Source organism: Lates calcarifer, linkage group LG7_1 (genome assembly GCF_001640805.2).
Source record: "Lates calcarifer isolate ASB-BC8 linkage group LG7_1, TLL_Latcal_v3, whole genome shotgun sequence".
In the NCBI taxonomy this organism is placed as follows: Eukaryota; Metazoa; Chordata; class Actinopteri; family Centropomidae; genus Lates; species Lates calcarifer.
Window position 1 is genome coordinate 9504213 of NC_066839.1, and position 19785 is coordinate 9523997.

The 19785-nt window shown below is 41.1% G+C and overlaps 1 protein-coding gene across 2 annotated transcripts; it reads left to right on the forward strand.

Moving 5' to 3' along the window:
• Positions 1 to 2528: 2528 nt before the first annotated feature.
• nr2e1 (nuclear receptor subfamily 2, group E, member 1) lies at positions 2529 to 19641 on the forward strand. Of its 2 annotated transcripts, XM_018672623.2 has the most exons (9): positions 2529 to 11376; positions 14238 to 14383; positions 15215 to 15302; positions 15648 to 15883; positions 16351 to 16497; positions 16877 to 16973; positions 17084 to 17233; positions 17449 to 17554; positions 17825 to 19641. In XM_018672623.2, the coding sequence occupies exons 1-9, from the start codon at positions 11316 to 11318 to the stop codon at positions 17985 to 17987; spliced, it is 1194 nt and encodes a 397-aa protein (XP_018528139.1). In that variant the 5' UTR covers positions 2529 to 11315; the 3' UTR covers positions 17988 to 19641. The 2 variants fall into 2 exon arrangements, with proteins under 2 accessions (XP_018528139.1, XP_018528138.1); XM_018672622.2 differs by lacking the exons at positions 2529 to 11376; positions 14238 to 14383 and having other exon boundaries at positions 15165 to 15883.
• Positions 19642 to 19785: the final 144 nt, after the last annotated feature.

A 19785-nucleotide genomic window follows, 5' to 3' on the forward strand; every position in this document is an offset into this window, starting at 1 on the left:
TAATAATACAGTACAATGCAGCACACTGCCAGGAAGTACTAACAAGTCTCTTAAGTAAAAGTTCAGTGGGTTTGGCTTGTTTTCTCGTTTGCAAATTAACTAAATCCAAGATCATCTTGTTAATTGACTTTATTTTGAGACTATCAAAGTCGAATAATCAACTATATTCTTGAGGTGAAACTAAATTTAATAACTTGTTGAGACTATTTTTTACCAAACTACTAACACCATATTAAGACTGCAGGTAAATTTAATCTTTTCAGTGGCTTCACTGAGTGCTCACGTTTGCACTTTGCTTTTATTGTACTTACTTTAAGGATACAATCTTTAATGACTTGGTGAGTTTTGTTTATATTTAAAGTTTCTGAACAACGTTGATTTTGTGTTATTACAGTTAATCTAACACGATGAATGCATTTTTGTTACCTCATAAACACTTCCCAAATGTCTTTTTATGTTTAGAATATGAGCTTGCAGTGTTCTTCTTCTTCTCCTCTGTGCATATTACGAGTCCTTTAGTGCCTCAGTCACTAGAAATGTGCATCATGTCACTTGTGTGCTCTTCGAGTACATGTGCTTGCACGTGCAAGAGGGGACATACAGTATAAACAATACAACAAAACGCCGTTCTACAGCACCACCTGTGGACACAATCTCCACTGCATACCTGTAGCAGCTTATGGAATATTCTCAGTATTTAGAAACAGGCACATAAATCAGAGTCGGGGGTGGGTTCATCCAAAAGTGGAGTATGGATCCTGGGGCAGCTAACACCAAAAATTAATTTCTGAGATAATTCATGGTGTTAAAGAATTAAAGTGGTTTAATTAATAAATCTTTTGATCCCATAAGTATTATTACATTTTCAACATGTGAATGAAGACGACAACAGAATCCTTACGTAGTGATTTATAGCAGACTCGGATCATTGGAATACCTTCAAAGAAATCGTTTTGATTTTTCAAAAATATAGCAAGAGAAAACAAGTCTGAAACAAAAAGAAAAACTTGTCTTGATTTGATGCTTTAACTGTTGATCCTGGTTTAAATACAGAAGATTTTTGACAAAAAGGTGACATCTAAGTCACATCTCAGCTCCATGTTATCCAGCTATATTATTCATAGCGTGCCAGGGATGAATAGGCAGTGAGAGTGGGAAGAAAAGGCAGTTAGCTAGTCAGTTAGCGAGGGGTTAGCTTTAAAGCAAGCCCTGATTTGTGAACGAGGGAGTAGGAGGAGTGGTGGAGGGCTTGGCGTTCAGGAAAACCTCTCCTGGGCCAGAAGAAAAGGATTTGGCCCAGATGCAAGGCAGCGATGTTAACTTTGAGTGGCCCCTGTGGCTCAAGCTCAGCACCCCCCCACCCCCTCCTCCTCCTCCTTACTTCCCAAGCCCTCAGGTTGCCTTTGCATGACATCATCCACAAACTATGCCCCCCATACCCATGTGAATCTGAGCTGTCACAATCGGCAGCCACCCCACCCCACCACCCGCACCCCCCATTAGACTGTACTGCTCCGCGAACCCATACGTTTCTTTTTTTTCCTCCTCCCCCACCCCCACCTTTTCCCTCTTTCTCCCACTCTTCTCCTACCACCAATCTCCTCCCTTCTTCTTCTTTTTTAACCCCCAGAAAGGCATTGTTTGAGTCAGGGCTTGATCAAAAAACTGTTGCCCGCCAACCACAGGGCTTTCTGTAAATTCAATAAGGCCACCTTAAAGATTTTCCTAATTAATGGATGACATCTTTGGCTGGAGGAGAGGCGAGGCATTCTGCTCCAGCTCGCTCTTTGTTCGCCTCCTAATTAACTTTCCTAGGTCACTCAGGTCCCCGCAACCTGAGAGTGAAGAGCCCCCATTGAGGAGGGAGTTGTAAACTTACTTTTTTTGCCTCGGCACTTAAAAGGGGAAAGCAACTATAGGGAACAGAAAATATCCTATTTAAGTCCTTTGTGAGTGAACTGCTTGCACATGTTCCAATAAAGGAAGTCTTCTAAATAAGCTGCCATGTTGCTCTCCGCTCCCCCCTTTTCTCCCTTATCCCACCTCTTTCACTCCCAGCTCCACAGAAAGGTTATGAATGATAGCTCTGGGTTGAGGGGGGTAAAGGGCCAAAGGACAGCATCTGGGCATTGTGGAATTGTGAGCATCTGAAACTTTGAGGGAATTTGAGGATGGGAAAGCGGCTGAACTGCTGGGTGGTGGGGCAGATGATTGAGAAAATGTGGTGAATATGAGAAAAAAAATAAGTGCCTCTTTGCCCTCATCATTGTTTGGGTGTTTCTAAAAGACCCCATGTCTCCCAGCTGCTTTCATCACTCCTCATCTTTATCTTTCAAAAAAAAAAAAAAGCCCAACAGAAACACAACTATGTAGGGAAGGCCTTCAAATAACAACACAATCTGTTACTGCCATGTCTGTTTCTAAATGTTAATGCTAAATGTTAAGTATAATCCAGGCAATGAAAACCAGGAAAAGGAAAAAAGGGAAGCATCCAAAAAATGAATTTTCAGTGTATTTCAGTGTGTAAATTTTATCTATCAAATAAACTGGTCAATGTTATATTAGGTATAATATTCAGATATTTCTATGAAGAACCTCAAAGTACAACTGTGCTACTTTTGACAGAAGAAATAACACAAATGACAAGTTTAACTCTCGCAACAAAAAGTTGTTGTTGTTGATTCAGCACACTCAGTTGTTTTGCTGCTTCCGCCTTACTTGGTCTGATATGACCAGTCGCTGTTACCTAATGTAGATAGATACAGTACAGCTGTGTAACTGGAATTACTGAGACTGTAAAAGTTACATGCCCTTGTTTTAACATGTGGAAATTTTGAGGCAGTTCAACATTTTACTTTTTTAAAACATGTCCAAAAGTAAGAAAATCAAGTCAAATCAAGTGAATACAGGTCTCAATCACAGACGATAGAATTAGTGCGGGAACGTCTGAGTCCCGTGTTACAACTGTAACCAAAATGAACAGAAAATGGAAATGATTAGTAAACATATAAAATATCACAGCATGTATCTTCAAAATGTTCTGTTTTTGTAAGTCAAGCAGTTCATCTGAAAATTTTTAAATCACTACATATGGTGATATCTGGTTTTCAATGTGCAGGGTCTTAATTATACAATGAAAAGAATTAAGGGGAAATGAACGGGCAAGGGATTAACTTGTCCTTTATTTCCTGAAGAAAAATCCATAACTATATATAATGTATTTACATTTCCATTATCTTTAACAAAGAGTTGGTTCATTGAGTTGTTACTGAAGGAAGCCAGTCGACTGTTTATATATGTTGTTCTGGTTTTTGTGGCTTAACCTTGTGGCTTTGATAATAAAGGCTTTTTCATTTTTGTAGTTTGCCTATTTAGGATAATTGATCATTTTTCTTATGGACAAAAGTCTGACCATGTATTAAGAACAGCTGCTTTCAGATCCAAGCAGCACATTCTCAGCTGTTTTTCACTCTACATTTTCACATATACACAGTTCACCTCATATTCCATGAAAACGCCAGAGTGCTAATCTTCCTCGATTGTGTCTTAGAGGCAAAACAACAACAATGTTGGCAGTGAGTTTAACTAAAATGACAGCAGCTATTATCCTGTGTAAGGTGCCACATACTAAAGCTAAACCAATAAATAGTATATGCTAATATACTGGCAAATATCTGTTGCAGATATATTGGTATCAGTCTCTAAATGACAAGAAGTACTTTACACACAAAGCAGCAAAACAGAGTGCAGACATAAAACAATACACTCACCCACAAATGACACATGCTCATCAATATTCTTGTCATGTCACCTGACACACACTTATACACTGACCTAGATCTCCTCTCCAAAGAGCCTCATCCTACACATTATACTCTAAACTGAATACAGACAAGGTCACATGCCTTGATTCTATCAATGAATCACCAGTCCCCCGTGTGTCTGGGTGTGTATTAAGACCCGTGAAGTGAGGGTGAGGGCTCTGATGACAGCTCCTGTGCACCAGAGGTCCCTGAGGGTTAATGACGAGTGGAAACCGTGACCCCCAGACCGTGACCGCTGAACCTGACCTGTGGAGCCGGCAGGATAACATCAGGAGACGCAGGGCAGAAGCAAGAGTGACTGCTGAACAGAGCTGGATAAACAGCAGAATGACTCCAGGTGAACCGCTGCTGCCGCTGCAGAGGGAGCTGATGACAACCATTCTGTGGTTAATCTGTCTGACAGCCGTGACCACTGTTCACACTGCTGCTGCTTTTTACTGCAGTAATTTAGACACTGCCTGTGTGTGCATTAATGCCACATATACAGTACATGGAACTTACTTTTTTGTTATGTGCCACTAATGGGCAGAAAAGTCCCTTTACATAAAATAATGTGTTTTTATTAGTGTTACTTCACCTTGTTGCTTTGCCGTCTCTGTGCAGAACAATGTATTAAAGGCTGTTTGCATGTTTGTTTCTCTTTGCTCACATGAAATCTGTGGAGATTTATTACAGGATTTTGTTTGAAAGCCAGTTGTGGCCCAGGATGCAACACCAGTGTGAAACCTGACATACATTTGGATTTGCATGTTGGCAGATTCTGGCATTTTCATTAAAGGAGAGAGAGTAGAAGTAATTTCAAGAACAGTTTTTTTTTAGACACATCAGCTAAGTACCTATCTAAAACTAATCAAATGTGAAATCTAGTCACAAGTTTAGTTAAGACCAGAAAGCAGCTAACTAGAAACAGCTGATTAAAGTTGAATAAACATAGGGTATAGCTTCTCAGTATGTACATTATATATATATTAGTGCAGTTTTAAAAACAAAAAAGTTTGCTGATTCGTCTTTTTAAATATGTAATGTCTACAGGTGTCAAATTTCTGATATCAGATTAATATAAACATTACTATTCTAAACAAAGAGAAAAGCCAAATGAGCGTCAGTGTCTGTCTTCTCTTTCTTGACAGTTTTAATGGAAACTATGAAAATAAAACGTGTATCGTGTGTTATAGTATGCATGCAAACACAGGAAAGTGTTAAAAAGTTAAAAAGCAACATGAGAACTGTAAGATTTAATACAGCCCTCACATTTGTTTTATTAGTGTGTGTTACCTTCTTTCATGTGTGTAATGTAAACTAAAATTCACCAAACCGCTTGTTATTTAAGTTGTGACAACAAATGTTGCTGTAAAATATTCTCATCATCCCTGCTGAATGACTGAATGAGAGGAGTGTGGTGGAAAGTGTGTGTCCTTTTGATCAGATTTAAATTGACTTGTGAATCTACAAAAAAAAAAAGAAACAACACACTAATCCAGAGGGATAACATGAAAACACTTACTACCCGAGCATAAAAAGACAGAAAACATGTAGTGTAACTGAATAACAGGTCCCAACAGCGAGTGTAACAGTGCAAACTAAACCAAAATGTGTTCATACTGGCACAACTAAATGCAAAAAAAAAAAAAAAAACAGGTTACATTTCATAACCTTCCTTCATAAATAAGCTCCAACCTGACTCCTGACAGTAAATCATGTTTTTTTCAACTTCGTATTTAATGACAAGTTACTCCACAATACGTCACAAAAGCAGCTTTACATGTATTCACATATATTTCACCCACAAATCAGTCACCACTGCATGACTGAAACCTTTTTGTCAACCCTAGTAAATCCTGGCACTTTCACACAGCACAGGCAGAATATTAAATGAACTGTAGATACATTGATCACCATCGCGGGCTCCTCAGTTCTCACATGTTTGTCTTTGCAGTGTGAACAGACTAAGCCCCTCTACTCAGCTGTCATAATTTGTTAACGAGTCTTTTCAGGGAGGGAAAAAAGAAAAAGAGAAGACAGAAAAAAAAAGAAAAGAAGGCTCTTCACGAGTGACTGAAAGCAGAGGTCCATCCAGAGAGGGAACCCAGGGGCGACATCAGACCGATTTCAGACCAGCCCGTGATGGCATCTCTGTATATTTTAATATTAATGACCCCGGCCGCAAAGCCGCCTCTAAGCCTCCAACAGGTGCCCCCAGCCCCACTCGAGCCTGAAAACCCCGGGATCATTCAACATCCCACTATCCACCACCACCGGGCAATAAAGACTGCAAATGAAGAGGATGAAGGCAGAGAGGAGAGAGGGGGGAAAAAACGACATAAAGAGTGGAAGGGGAGTTAGAGAGTCAGCCATCTCTTGCAAATAAGTTTTTGAGTCACTTTCCCCAGCTAAAACACGGGTCGATATTTTTCCCCCCCTTGAGAAAGAGATTGACTTTTGTTTGGAGTTTGTGAGAAGTGGGAATCAGAAGCAGGACAATGGGACTCCCCACGGTGAGAGGCTGAGAGGAGCCATCTCAAATCAGTCAGCCAGGGGACTGACTAATCCGTCCATTGTCCCTCCCCAGCCACCGGCCGCACATCAACACATTCGCCCCCCATTGTCCCCCACCCTCATGCAGCGGGATTTGCTCTCCCCAACAGCCAGTTTTGTCCACGGCAGTTCGAGCGGAAGTTTCTCACTGACAATTTGCCCCAAATAGATTTGTCAGAGCGTCCAACTGCACTGCACCGACTTGTGGGTTTCTGGGTTTGGGTCCTGGGTCTGTTTTTTTTTCCTTTTTTTTTTCTGGAGGGTGGGACTCTAACATGGTGAGGCCCTAGCGTGTGTGTGTAAATGCGTGTAAAGTGTACATGTGTTTGCATGTGTGCACGCAGAGGTGTGTCTAGATCTAGATTACACTTCAGTGGAGGAGATGGTGAGTCTGTATGAGGCCAGGAGTGAAGTCACTTGAGTGCTAGTCCTGAGGGATCTGGATTGTAACTGATGAGAAAAACTGACACTATATCTGTGTGTTTTGATAAATCAGTTCAGACTGAGGCAAGTGAAAAAAACACTGTGTTGATCTGATCAGACTGATGTTTAAGACTCACAAATATCCCCCTGGATCAGATGTTACAGTTACAGTCTGTAAGTAAATGAAATAAAAATAGTTTGATTGTTTAGGTTTTCCATGTATCGGTGGATTATTATAACTTTAACATGTCTACAGTGGCTCAAATGTCCCATGTTACTCGATTATCATGGTTTGGTTTTCAAGTAAGGCTGTGATTACTGAGAGTATACGTCACATTCATTCTCATTACTGTTCTGCATATTTGATGTTTCAGTACCACCTTCACCCCTTACAAACATACAGTTTATAACCTGTAATTAATGACATCAATAATCATTAATAAGTCATTTACACAGTTGTAAGACAATAATGAGAACAACTTTTGAGTTGTCAGCTTGTGAAAAATCCCTTTCTGACCATTGAAATTAAATCGTCAAATAAAGATGAATGGAGCTCTGTCTTCACTTTATTTAGTTATAAAGTAAGAGTTTGGAGCTCTTTGAAGTCTGAATAAGCACGTGGACAGGTAACCTGCATCTGTTTAATGACTCCTGTTGTAGAACTGTCCGTGGTGCTGAAATCAGGCTGCATATTTTACTCTTATTTGAAATGTTTACTCATATTTAACACTGTCATGTATTAATATTATCTCGGATGTGTCTGTTGACATGTCGTTAAAGTTTTTTTGTTTACTTTCAGCCCAGTGGGCATCACATTTTAGTAACTGGAGGGGGGAAAAACACCTATAGGAATGTTTCTTTACAGCTCAGACTGAGCTAAACACCAGCAGTGACTGCGGGCTATAAGATGACTGACTATATGATCTCCCCCGGGGCATTTTAAAGGACGTATGGCTGCATGGGCCTTTGGTCGGCTTGAATTCTACCCTCATTATTTGCTCTCTGGAGCTTAGTGACTTCTCCCTAAAGCCAATTGGTTTACGCCTGGTCGGTTAGGGGCCTGCACAAGTGATAGCAGCGCATAAAAAGATGGTTAAACTACAACAATCAAACAAATGGTAAAAAAGCTGCGACTCTTCCTGTCTGTATGTGTGTGTTATTATCATTTCCACATCATTAAAGTGTTTGCATGAGCTGGAAAAACAAAAAGCAACACGTGTGTGAACCGAGTGTATAACATGACAACAACCCATTTACACCTGACTGATGTTTTTACAGGGTTTCTCCCCCTCATTACAGGATGTCAACATATTCAGAACACACGTATTGGTGGTGACTTCTGTCAGACTCTCACTCGGTGTTTCTCGTTGTTAAAGTCTGTTCTGTAGTATGTGAAGTATCCGCATACTGATGCAAAAAAAAAAAAAAAAAAAAAAAAAAACAAAAAAAAAAACAGATACACAATCCACTGCCCCCTTTGTTAGCGTCATTTCATTGACTGCTGAAGGAGAACAGAGTCACTAATACAAAAAAAGTGAAAGAAGGCAACCCCGGCAACTATGATGTTGGTTATATTTGTGTAAAGGCTATCAGTGAATGACGAGGATTAGGACGAGTTAAGGAGATTATGTCACACATTCACCATTCACCCACCCCAGCAGCCACCCACACACATGCACACACACACACATACAACACACACACAACACGCACGCGCGCACACGCACGCATGCACTCAGAAATAACTGCAAAAAATGTTATTGATCTGTGAGAATGGAGACGTGTTTTCAATTTAGAAACGTTAATTCTGCTTTTTTTTTGGTGGGGAGTCTACTGTATCATTTTGTAAATTAATCACCAATAAAACAAGTGGTCGTTGCCTACAAAGAACTAATCCTTTTTGTAAAAAAAAAAAAAAAAAAAAAAGGAGAAGTCGGGAAAATAGTTCCTAAAATAAGGGTGCATTGTAGTCTTTATTATGAGGACTATTTATAGAAGATAAAAAACCCACAATACGTGGCTATCAACGTCCCATTGAGGACCAGAGGCTTTTTATGGGTCTCTGCAGGGAAATCAAAGGAATATCATAGAGATTTCTCCTCAGGCTTGTTAGTCTCCAGCCGTAGCTGTTCAGCTAAAGGGCAGGTTGAAAGACACAACAATGGCTAATTGCAATTAACTACGCCTCTCCTCCTCGCCCCTGTCCGCTTAAATCGACACTTTGTGCGTCCATATGGCCTTCAGTGTACCGTGGGAATGAACACAATTAAAAACAGAATATGGATTTCTGGAGTTACCCGGCGAAAACACAGCAAGCTGTCAAGGTCAGAGTGTCAGTGAGCGGGCCCTGCAGCCCGACCCGCGACCCTCCGGACAGCCGGGCACGGTCTGCACCCCCGGGGTCCAGAATCCAGTCACTGACTGCAGGGGGTGCTGGGAGGAACAGGGCGGAGGGTTCAACTCAAATAAAACCAGTTTACGCATTAGATCCAAGACTCAGTAAAATAATCTATTATTATTGTTATTATTATTATTATAATCTTTATTGTTGTTGTGGTGGTGGTGATTTTTCTGGACAACATATGATGTAGTTGTAAGTGTGAATTTATAATCTTCCTTGGTGTAAAAGTTGTTTCAAGAGTGCAAGGAGAAGCTGGAGAAACCCAGCAGCATACAGTAGGTCTACAGTAGAAGCATCAAAGAGTCAAATGTGGGGAAAAAACAAAGAGTGGAAGAACTGTACTAAAAATATGTAATAATATAAATGATTTAAGCTCAACATCGATAATTAACATATTTAAAATATGTGTCAGAATCTGCACTACAATAAAAGCCAAGTTAAAACTTGATGATGATTATTATTGTTATCATAACTATTTAAGGTACCAGTTAAATTAGATGTTTAATTTGTTCATCTGTCTGATTTATTTATTTAATGTGGTTTATTATGAGCTATAATGTTTAAAGTGAAAAAGGGAAAAGTCATAAGAACAGTACAATGGGGAAAAGTTTTCACATTTATCCATATTTGCATGTATAGACTGTTTTTATTAACTAAATTGATTCAAATAAAACTACGTGCAAAAAAGTTCACTTCTTCCTAATTTCTTTATCATTCTGTCACATTCCAGGAGTCTTGTTTTCTCGTCGCAGTGCAGAGCGGAAACAAGCTGTCTACATATTACTGTCAAAGTAACGAGCTCTAACTTCACACTGACCACATTAACTGGCAAATCCCTTTAACTGACAGAACAACAGCTTAAAACACCTGCAACAGGTTGAAAAACATCAGTGATCAGTGAGGCTCAAACCGGCTTTAAAATAAGCCCCTAACAAAGGAAAGACAACTTCGTCCTGTGCAGAAGCACCGCCCATCGCCCCTCAGGAGAGAAGAGGGGAAATATTTCTTCAACAGATTGTTACAGTGAAGAAGAATATTTTTGATGCTGTCAGTTCTTTATTTCTCTGTGGCGTTTAAAATCTGTGTTAATGTAACAAATATCCAATTCACCACTAATGTAGCTATTTTAAAAATCAGTACTATTTCTACCTGAGTGATTGACAGTTGTTGTGAGTGATGAGTGTCTAGTGGGCCCCGGGCACTTATCCTTGAATCTTAAGGACTGTGTATGTAACCAGACACAATTGTTTTTGTGCTCCTGTATGTAGAAAAGGACGAGGCTGTTTAATGTCTGAGCTGAGAAATTCAAAGAAATGAACCGCGAGCTGTGAAGCACAATTTAAATGTTGCACAAAACATGTTTGCAACACGTGTTTTTTGTTTGCCGTGCCTGTGCATCCATGAGCAAGGCACTCCACATCACTAACACACATTCACATTCACACGATCGGTCACACACACACACACACACACGCCAGTGACGTCAGGCTGGAGTTTGGAGTAGAAAGCCAAGTGGATGAAGGAAGTGGAGATCTCCACCCTCCAGCCTTCCCCCCCGACACTTCTCATAAATATTACCAAGGCTTATTTGGGGAACTCGCACCACAAAGTCACGTCGTCTTCTGGTTTTAACAAGCTTTCATCTGTCACAATAACCGAAAATTGATTTTTCTGTCTCTCTCTTTTTGCTCCTTCTTCTTCTTCTGCTTTTTTTTCCCCCACCGGTTTGGCACCTTCGCGGATGCGCTCCGGGCAGCGTTTCTCCAACTCTTAACTTTATGCACCGGCTGTTGCGCCCCGAGCTGCTGAGGGTTGCTGTCGCCGTGAACCTGTCTCCATCCTCTGCGGCTGCAGTCCGCTTCTCTACCCCGCTCAGACCCCCTCGACTGCCGGAGGCGAAGACCGTCTGATATAATGTGTGATCGAGCATCTTAGTTCGGGGACGTCGATCGGAGATCTACTCTGTCAAGTTGAGCAACTCAGGACTTTTGACTCGCCGATTTAATCGCTGCTGGTAAAGAATCCAAGGAAAGTGCTGCGGTTTCTCACATTTAACTGCTTTTGTCGGCGAGAATAAGAAGAGAAAAGGGACTTTTTTTCCATTCTGAACTTTACTATAAAGTCGAGTATCCATGATGAGCAAACCCGCCGGCTCAACAAGTGGCTGTTTGGATATTCTGAATGTCAAATCAAGTAAGTGTCGCCTTTCTCTCTTCCTGACGCTCCTGGAGAATACTGAGCAGCCCGGTGTGTTAGAATAACTCGTCTGTAACAGGCCTTCCTCTGGCAGGGAGAGCAACAGATGAAAGTTCACATAAAGCTGCTGCACATGCACTCCACCGTTAACTTACACTTATACTTGATATTTCTCATGTCGTCAGAGCTGCACTGTAATAATTAAGTCATTTCATTCCTCGTGGTCTTAGAAAAATGTGACTAGTGCTCCGTGGGGAATAGCTGTTTCTTTTTCCCGAGCTCTCACACACACCACACACACACACACACCACACACACACACACACACACACACACACAGTTGGCTGCATAAACTTGTGTCCATGACCTGTGATTAAAGCGGATTCAGGCTGATTAGAAAGACATTTTTAAAAAGAAATATGTTTTTGTTAAGTAGATTACACATTTTAATGACAAGAAATAACCTGGACCCATGCTCTGAATATTCCTCCTCAAGAGCGTCCCACTTGTTGCCACTTGTTGCCTGTAATTTCATTTTCAGTAATGTCTCCAAAAGAGATTAATGGTACAATAAACTGAGGGATGTTTACGTTTAATTGATTTAAAGATATCTACAAGAGATTCTAGTAACTTTCACTTGGACAAATGAATAAATCGGCGCTTATCTGTCTTTAAATGTGATTTTGTCTCCATCCGCGCGTTTCTACACTACTGTAAAAATCCCTCATTTATTTAATAATCACCGGCGTATTCAGTGTTTTTAAATTAATTTTTTAAAGATTTTTTTGTGATATCGAGGCATTTCTTGTGGTTTATGGCTAAAACTGCAGTGGGTGTCTTTTTTTAACCTTTGCAATTACCCTTCTTCTAGGCCTCATAATGAATTCAAATGAAATCACACTTAGAATATAGGCCCAAAGTAGACTATTGTTTTGTTTTGAAAGGACAGGGAATTTTCCTTTACGTTTCCATTTGCCTGTGTGTTTCTTTCAGTATATTTTTACCACATCCAGATACGTGTCATTCGTGTCAAAGTGCTGCGCCTCTGTTATGTTTTATCCTCAAGTGCTCAACTGTATTCAGATTTCTGTGGATAACCACTGTGATTAAATTAGCACAAAACAACACACACTGCAGCATTACAGCACAGCGTCATTCAAGTGCATCCCCACATTATGGGTGGTCAGCAGGAACATGTCCTTTCTCTCAGTAAAACTTAATTTCCAGTTCTTTTAGCAGGTTCTCGCCTTGATGGTGATTACGTTAATGGAATATGCCATATATCTTCAAGCAATTACTGCACACAATGGGGGCGAATTGGACCCCCACAGCGGGAAGTTAAATACATTTCCCCCCATACACAACATAACCTTGCGTCATTTAAAAAAAAAAAATTATTTAACCGACTCTCAGCAAACACAAGTTTATATTTGTTGAACTTCTGCGCTCATTTTCCTCTCATCTTTGATTTAATTACGCGTGAGACTTTTATTTTGGGAGTGCGCAAAAATGAACTTGGACGTGCATTAACTGCTACTTTAGTACAATCCACAGAATTAGTGACTCCAACCAGGAGAGTCATTATTTCTATTACATTTGAATATAGATATATATATATGTATGTATACACACACAGACACACACACACACATATATATAGTGTTTACCCAGCCTATAAACAAGTACGAATAAGGATATGACTTATTGTACAGCAGGCTGAAAATGTGTATTCTTGTAACTGACTTTCAGCAGGCCAACTCTCGCTTATAAAGAAACTCTAAACAGTCATAAAAGCTAAATACAACGTCCTCTATCTATCTATCTATCATATAGCAATTACACGGCTGTGGCCTACAGTTAAAACGCCTACATGGCCTTTCTAATTCTTAATAATCTGGCAATTGAAGCCCTATAACTCTCTCCTGAAGTCATCGTTTTTGCTGCTCCGTAGTTATTCCCATGCTACCCCTTTTGACGGGTCACTGGTGAATCAATGAGCAGGTGGCAAAACGTCAGTGTAATTACATAGACGGCTTTTCCCTCCAGAATAAAGAAAAAAGACTCCCTCATATGCATACAAATATACTTCTTTTTCATAGATTTGAATACAAAATCTTGACCAAAAAAAAATCACTTTTTTTTTATCTACACCGGGGTCGATTTACATACACTTCATTTGAGTTGGTGAAACGAGTTGGTGCGCATTATTCTCATGGTGCAGTGTCACTCCCTAATCCTGGGGCCTATAGACCTGCGGGATAAAGCAGCTGTCGAGTCCCATTATGAAGGGGAGTTGGCAGCTTGTCGAGATCCAGGCAGTCAGACGAGGTTCAATGGGGGAAAATCATTAAGTTAACACTTTCCCCTAATGTCTCCATTGTGCGCCCTCGGCCCATTGTCTTAGAGAGCTCAGATATGACGCTTCCCACCGGACTTTATTCTTGAAAATGTGCGCAGTGAATTCCCATGGTCGGACGAGGCGCGGGGCGCTGTCCAGTGTGTGAGCGTGTGAGTGTGTGTGTTTTGTGGAGCTGTCGGACGAAAACAAGTCATTTGTAGGACGACTGGTCCACAGCTCCCCGGGGTGTCAAAACAAGTTCATTTTTTTGGCATTTACTGTATTTGTCCACAGCGCCGATTCAAACAGTTAACCAACTGCGAAAACACACTTCAAACGAACTGCAAGACTCACAATAAGCTCGATTTTCTTAAGTTTTGTGTGAACTTTGAATTTTTTTCTTGCCATTTCTCCATATTTTCAATAACCACGATGAATTGCCATGAGATTTCATTCACTTAAAATTAAGATGAGTGCCGCCCAGTGCTTGATAATTAATTGAAATATGGGCCTTTCCCAGGTCGGATTCTGGACATCCCGTGCAAAGTGTGCGGCGACCGCAGCTCAGGGAAACACTACGGTGTTTACGCCTGTGACGGCTGTTCGGGATTCTTCAAGAGGAGCATCCGCAGAAACAGGACCTACGTCTGTAAATCTGGCTCTCAGGTAAGGCCTCCTCACGATTTACTCAAATCCTGTGTGCTTTTTTGGGGGGGTGGGGGTTTGGGGCTGAAGGTTGTGACCAAGGTGTATCCTACTCCATATAAGTGAGTCAATATCTGATCATTTCCCTTCTATCGTTTTTATAGAGAATCGAGCAGGTTGGAGGTACAAGCAATCACAGGACACTCGAGAGAGAGAGAGAGAAGCGCATTTCAAATCAAACCGAGCGAGCATTCAGTACTCAGTCATACTGATACGCGTCTTAGACTGACCAAATGATATCTAAGCAACCAGTCCTGCATTTATCTCCAAGGAGATTTGTACGCTCTGCCTGTAAATCTCTGGTTCTCATCCAAAAGCCATCACTGACTATTAGCCTTTTTTTTAACGCACGGAATTTTTTAACGCGCAGATTTCTGTTTGCTTTACTCTTCCGGCGCTGTGTTGTCGAGTCTCACTTGATGAAGCCTAATTGTGTCATGCCTGGGCCATTAAGTGCCGGGGGCTAAACACCTCGTCAGCTGTAATATATCAGGTGTAATCCAATCTAATGTGATGACTCGAAGGCGAGGATTTAGGCAGCAGAGGGCGGGATGGAGTACTTATCCTCCGGGATGAGGCCGCACTGGAGACGCGGGGGGGAGGGGGGGCGGTGTTAGGGAAGCAGGTCGATATCTAACACGATAATAGCACGATCTTTCACCTGGAGATTGGCCTCCCAGGAAGATAATAGCACGCAGCCTGTCTGCCGTGCAAGCAGAGAGAATTTCAACTGGAAGCTACAACCCTCTTTCTCACATGCATCCTCTCTCCCCCCTCTCTCTCTCTTTACAGGGTGGTTGTCCCGTAGACAAAACCCACAGAAACCAGTGCCGAGCGTGCCGTTTGAAGAAGTGTCTGGAAGTGAACATGAATAAAGACGGTAAATGGTTATAATTGAATTATCGCTTGGCCTACAGACACGCCATGCAATGGTGTTTGGACTGGAGGTGGGCAAAGTATATTCAGGCCATTAATCAAGGCTCAAAGAAAATTGATAATTACCTGGACTTTACTTATTTTAAAGGGGGATATTATTTACAGTCAGTGGGAGCGATGGTAGATTACAGACAATTATTTTTTTCCTTTACACAAACAGAATTTGCACTTTTGAGTTTTCATTATTTTTTTAGGGAGATCAGACAAACAAGCCCCGCAGAGATCTGTCCCTCACTCCTGCTGCTGTCCCGTTTTTTAATGTGTTGTTTTTTTCTTTTTTTTCCTACAGCCGTTCAGCACGAGAGGGGGCCCCGGACGTCCACCATCCGCAAACAGGTCGCCCTATATTTCCGGGGCCACAAAGAGGTGAACGGATCGTCGACCCATTTCCCGGGATCCTCTCTGCCCGGCCCTCCCTTCTTCACCACGGTCACGCAACTGGAGCCTCACAACTTGGAGATGAGCGCAGTGGCCACCACGCCAGAGAGACAGGCCATCGTGGGTCTGGCACAGCCCACTCCGAAGGTACAATTTGGGGATGTGTTTTCACAATTATTATTTTTTAATGTTATTACTATTTTTTTAATTAATGAATTTAAGTTCTACTTGACTTATAAGTAAACAGAAATCACTGAGCTTTACTGGCATTTGATGACATTTTAAAAATCGAATTATCAGAATGTACAATTCCTTGATGGATTATGATATTCCATGGGTATTTGTGTTATAGCCTTCCCAAATGTTATTATAGGATTACAGATTTTTTTCGTGAGGGTTAGAAGTTGAAATTCTTGTCCCGATTTATCAGCCACAAATCCGCCAATTAGATTTCTCGCTGTAAATCCAGCACAAGCAACACTAATAATTATAAAAGCAGGTGCTGAGGCTTGGAATTTGACCTTTGTCGCGCGCCATTCTCTGAATTCAGTTTAATTATAACACAAGCTGCTGTGCGACGACGGATGGTAACGGCAATCTCTCACTTCCTCCAGTATCCCCACGAAGTCAGCGGCACCCCCATGTATCTTTACGAGGTGGCGACGGAGTCCGTGTGTGAGTCGGCCGCGCGCCTCCTCTTCATGAGCATCAAGTGGGCAAAAAGTGTTCCCGCATTCTCCACGCTCCCTTTATCCGACCAGGTACGCTTTGTATTGATGGGCTGAGGGGGCAGTTTGAGAGTTTTAAACGAGGGGTTCAAATCTGATGCCTGCAGCGCCTTTTTTTAAAAAAAAATGTGAACAGCAGTAAAGAAAATCTGTTTAGTCTGTAGCTGATGGTTTTGAGATATAGTTTCAGTTTAGGAGACTTGATGTTAGATGATGTTAGAAACTGGGACTTAAACAAGCCTTAACAAACTACACTATGCGGAATATGGAATAAAATATCCATTCATGTTTTACGCACGAGTTACAGTTGTACTGGTGCTTAATGATTCAAAGGAGCTTAAATACATGAAATAATTGCTTCATTTTGCTGTACAGTGCACAGTTTAAGACTGAAACGATTCCTCTTTTACAGCTGATTCTCTTGGAGGACGCTTGGAGGGAATTATTTGTTCTGGGCATCGCGCAGTGGGCCATTCCTGTGGACTCCACTACTCTTCTTGCGGTTTCTGGTACGTACGAGGCGTTAGATCTGAACGCAGGCCACAGCAGGCCTCGCGTTAGAACAGTCAATGAGTGTGTCATCCTGCATAATGACACTTTCCTCCATATCTATCAACAGGAATGAACACTGAAAACACAGAGTCTCAGCGGATGAATAAGATCATGTCTGAGATTCAAGCACTTCAAGAGGTGGTCACTCGATTCAGGCAGATGCGTCTTGATGCAACGGAGTTCGCCTGTTTAAAATGTATCGTGACATTCAAAGCCGGTGAGTACTATTACCTCTCTGGGTATATTACAGTACTGTTATTACACTTTACATGGGTTCAAAGGCTCATTATGGCAACTATCATTTCTACTAAAGTGCCAAACTCTGCAGAGGGAAGGCGAATAAAAACAAAAGACCCTCTAGTGGTTTAATTAACAGATGCCATAATGTATAAATGACACAAGCACCTTTTAAACTCTGTCTCTGTCTTACAGTTCCTACGCAGGGCAGCACTGAGTTAAGAAGTTTCCGCAACGCCAGCGCCATCGCTGCGCTACAGGACGAGGCACAGCTCACTCTCAACAGCTACATTCACACCAGGTAAGATTCAACTGCAGTGATGAACCAGTACATGTTGAGCCATCTCCTGTCTGTAACTATAAGCAGCCGCTTCATTATAAAGTTAATGAGGCAACAAGCCACTGTCGTTTCCTGCAATTTTGCACAGGTGCAACAGTTAGACCACGTTTTTAATTGGCGGCAATTTGTCACAGATGCGCGTTAATTGGAGAGTCTGCGTCAGACAGTGTGCTCATAGAGAGCCAGAAAGACAGAGGCTGTGTTTTTGACCCCTGTGATGCGTTCCTGCAGGTACCCGACTCAGCCCTGTCGCTTCGGTAAGCTGCTTCTGCTCCTGCCGGCGCTCCGCTCCGTTGGCCCGTCCACCATAGAGGAGATGTTCTTCAAGAAGACCATCGGAAACGTTCCCATCACCAGGCTCCTGTCCGACATGTACAAGTCCAGCGATATATGAGTTCTCGCCGTCTGTTCGGTGCGCACGGAAAAGACTTGAGCTGAAGGCCACACACACCCACCCACCCCAGCAGTCGACAGAATGTCAAATCATAGCAGGTGTGACCATGGGTTGAATTTTCGTTGAGCACAGAATCTCTTTAGGCCTAGGGCTCCATCGAAACAAAGACAGCAACGCACCCGGAATTCACCAAGTAGCCTGTTAACAGTTGCTCTAGTTAAAGGATTAGCCTGTAATTTTCATGATAGAATTGCCTGTATGACACTGGACACTGCGATGTGAGCAAAGAGACTACTACTATATCGCCTAAAAGACTCTGGAGAGCACCTGCCAAGTATGACAAAGAAATGTTATATATTAAGAAGTTTTTCGAGTGTCTGTGAGACCAATGAGCTTGAAGACCAATTCAATCTTTTATTGCTGTGTTCAATCCCAATGGAGGAAACCAAAAAAGTTGGCGCATGCGTAATGGGGAGGGGATGTGAGTCGCTGTCCCTCGATCCGGTGCTGAAACCAAACGCACGGGGCAACGATGAGGAGGTGGCATCTCTATGAAAAATTAAAGAGGGTGGGGTGGGGATTTTTTAAAGGATATGCTTGCATTGCCTCCTGACTGTAAAACTACATTCATCTGAAGACGGTGTTTGTATTTAAAGTGGTTCCTGTTCTGTCTGTGTCGGTGTGTCCTGTTTTAAGGCGCAGCATTACAATGTTTAGGTCGACTTTGTGAAGTTAGACACTAACACTGGATAAAAGAATATTCAGCACTTGGGAATGTTTTTTTGTGAGTTGTGATGTTTTTATTCTGCTGTAAATACTTTAGAGTTATGACTATTTAGAGTTGTAACCGAGAGAATAAAATACACTGAATTCAATTGTTTTCATATAACCTAGATATAAAACTACCAGCTGCAGTTTACAAAGCATGTTTGTACTTCACATTATTGCAAATAATAGTGTTACTCTTCTCAGATTTAATTTAGTTGTCTTTGTAAAGTACAATTTCAAAAGATTTTCCAGTAACACTTTATAATAAGAGCATAAACAAGAGCTTTAGTAATTAATAACTAATGAATAACTCACGATTTAATGTATGATGTATCGTGTAGTGAGTGAGTGAGTTTATATGATCATTTGATGCTTAATGGCTCATGGATTAATGACCATTCATTTACAGTTAGTTGATACATTAATTTACATGCGACCAAATGAGCTGTTATCCAGTTACATTAAAAAATGTATTTATATGTTTGATCAGGCTCTGGAAGTAGAACCTCTTCTCATAGAAAACATGAAGCTATTTTTATGAAACATTTACGAACATGTTGATGACTCAACAGTCCTTGTTTTTGTCATAATTATTAGCTATGAGGCTGTACTTAAGTTTTTTTTTTTTAATAAATCACTATAATGGACAGATATGTTTAAGCTAACAGAGGGGCCAAAGAGCTACCAGATTTCATAGGCATTAAATAATCAGGCATGCATTAGTTATAAATTATCAAAGCATGTTTTGTGTCTGTATTATCAAGTGTTGCTGGTTTTTCTTTACAAGTAGTGAAATCTATTTCTAAATCAAAACTCAGGACAGTTTTAATAAACTCTCTACATAGCCAGAGGCCCAAAATGTCTTTGTAATGGAGATGGTAGATTATGTATTTATTGTATAATAATAAATGTAATAACAAAGTTAGAATTGGTCTAATGGCTGTGGCAGCTTGCAGTATATGCTTGACTATCTGATGTGGAATGTTTGATATAGGTCAACAGTCCAAATCGACAAATGTACTTATGCGTG

Bases quoted from the DNA above. Each gene is read 5' to 3' on its own strand.
- nr2e1 (XM_018672622.2), top strand. From the start codon at position 15,347: ATGCAATGGTGTTTGGACTGGAGGTGGGCAAAGTATATTCAGGCCATT. The intron at 16,498-16,876 runs GTACGCTTTGTA...CCTCTTTTACAG, and splicing joins CGCTCCCTTTATCCGACCAG to CTGATTCTCTTGGAGGACGC. The intron at 16,974-17,083 runs GTACGTACGAGG...ATCTATCAACAG, and splicing joins TACTCTTCTTGCGGTTTCTG to GAATGAACACTGAAAACACA.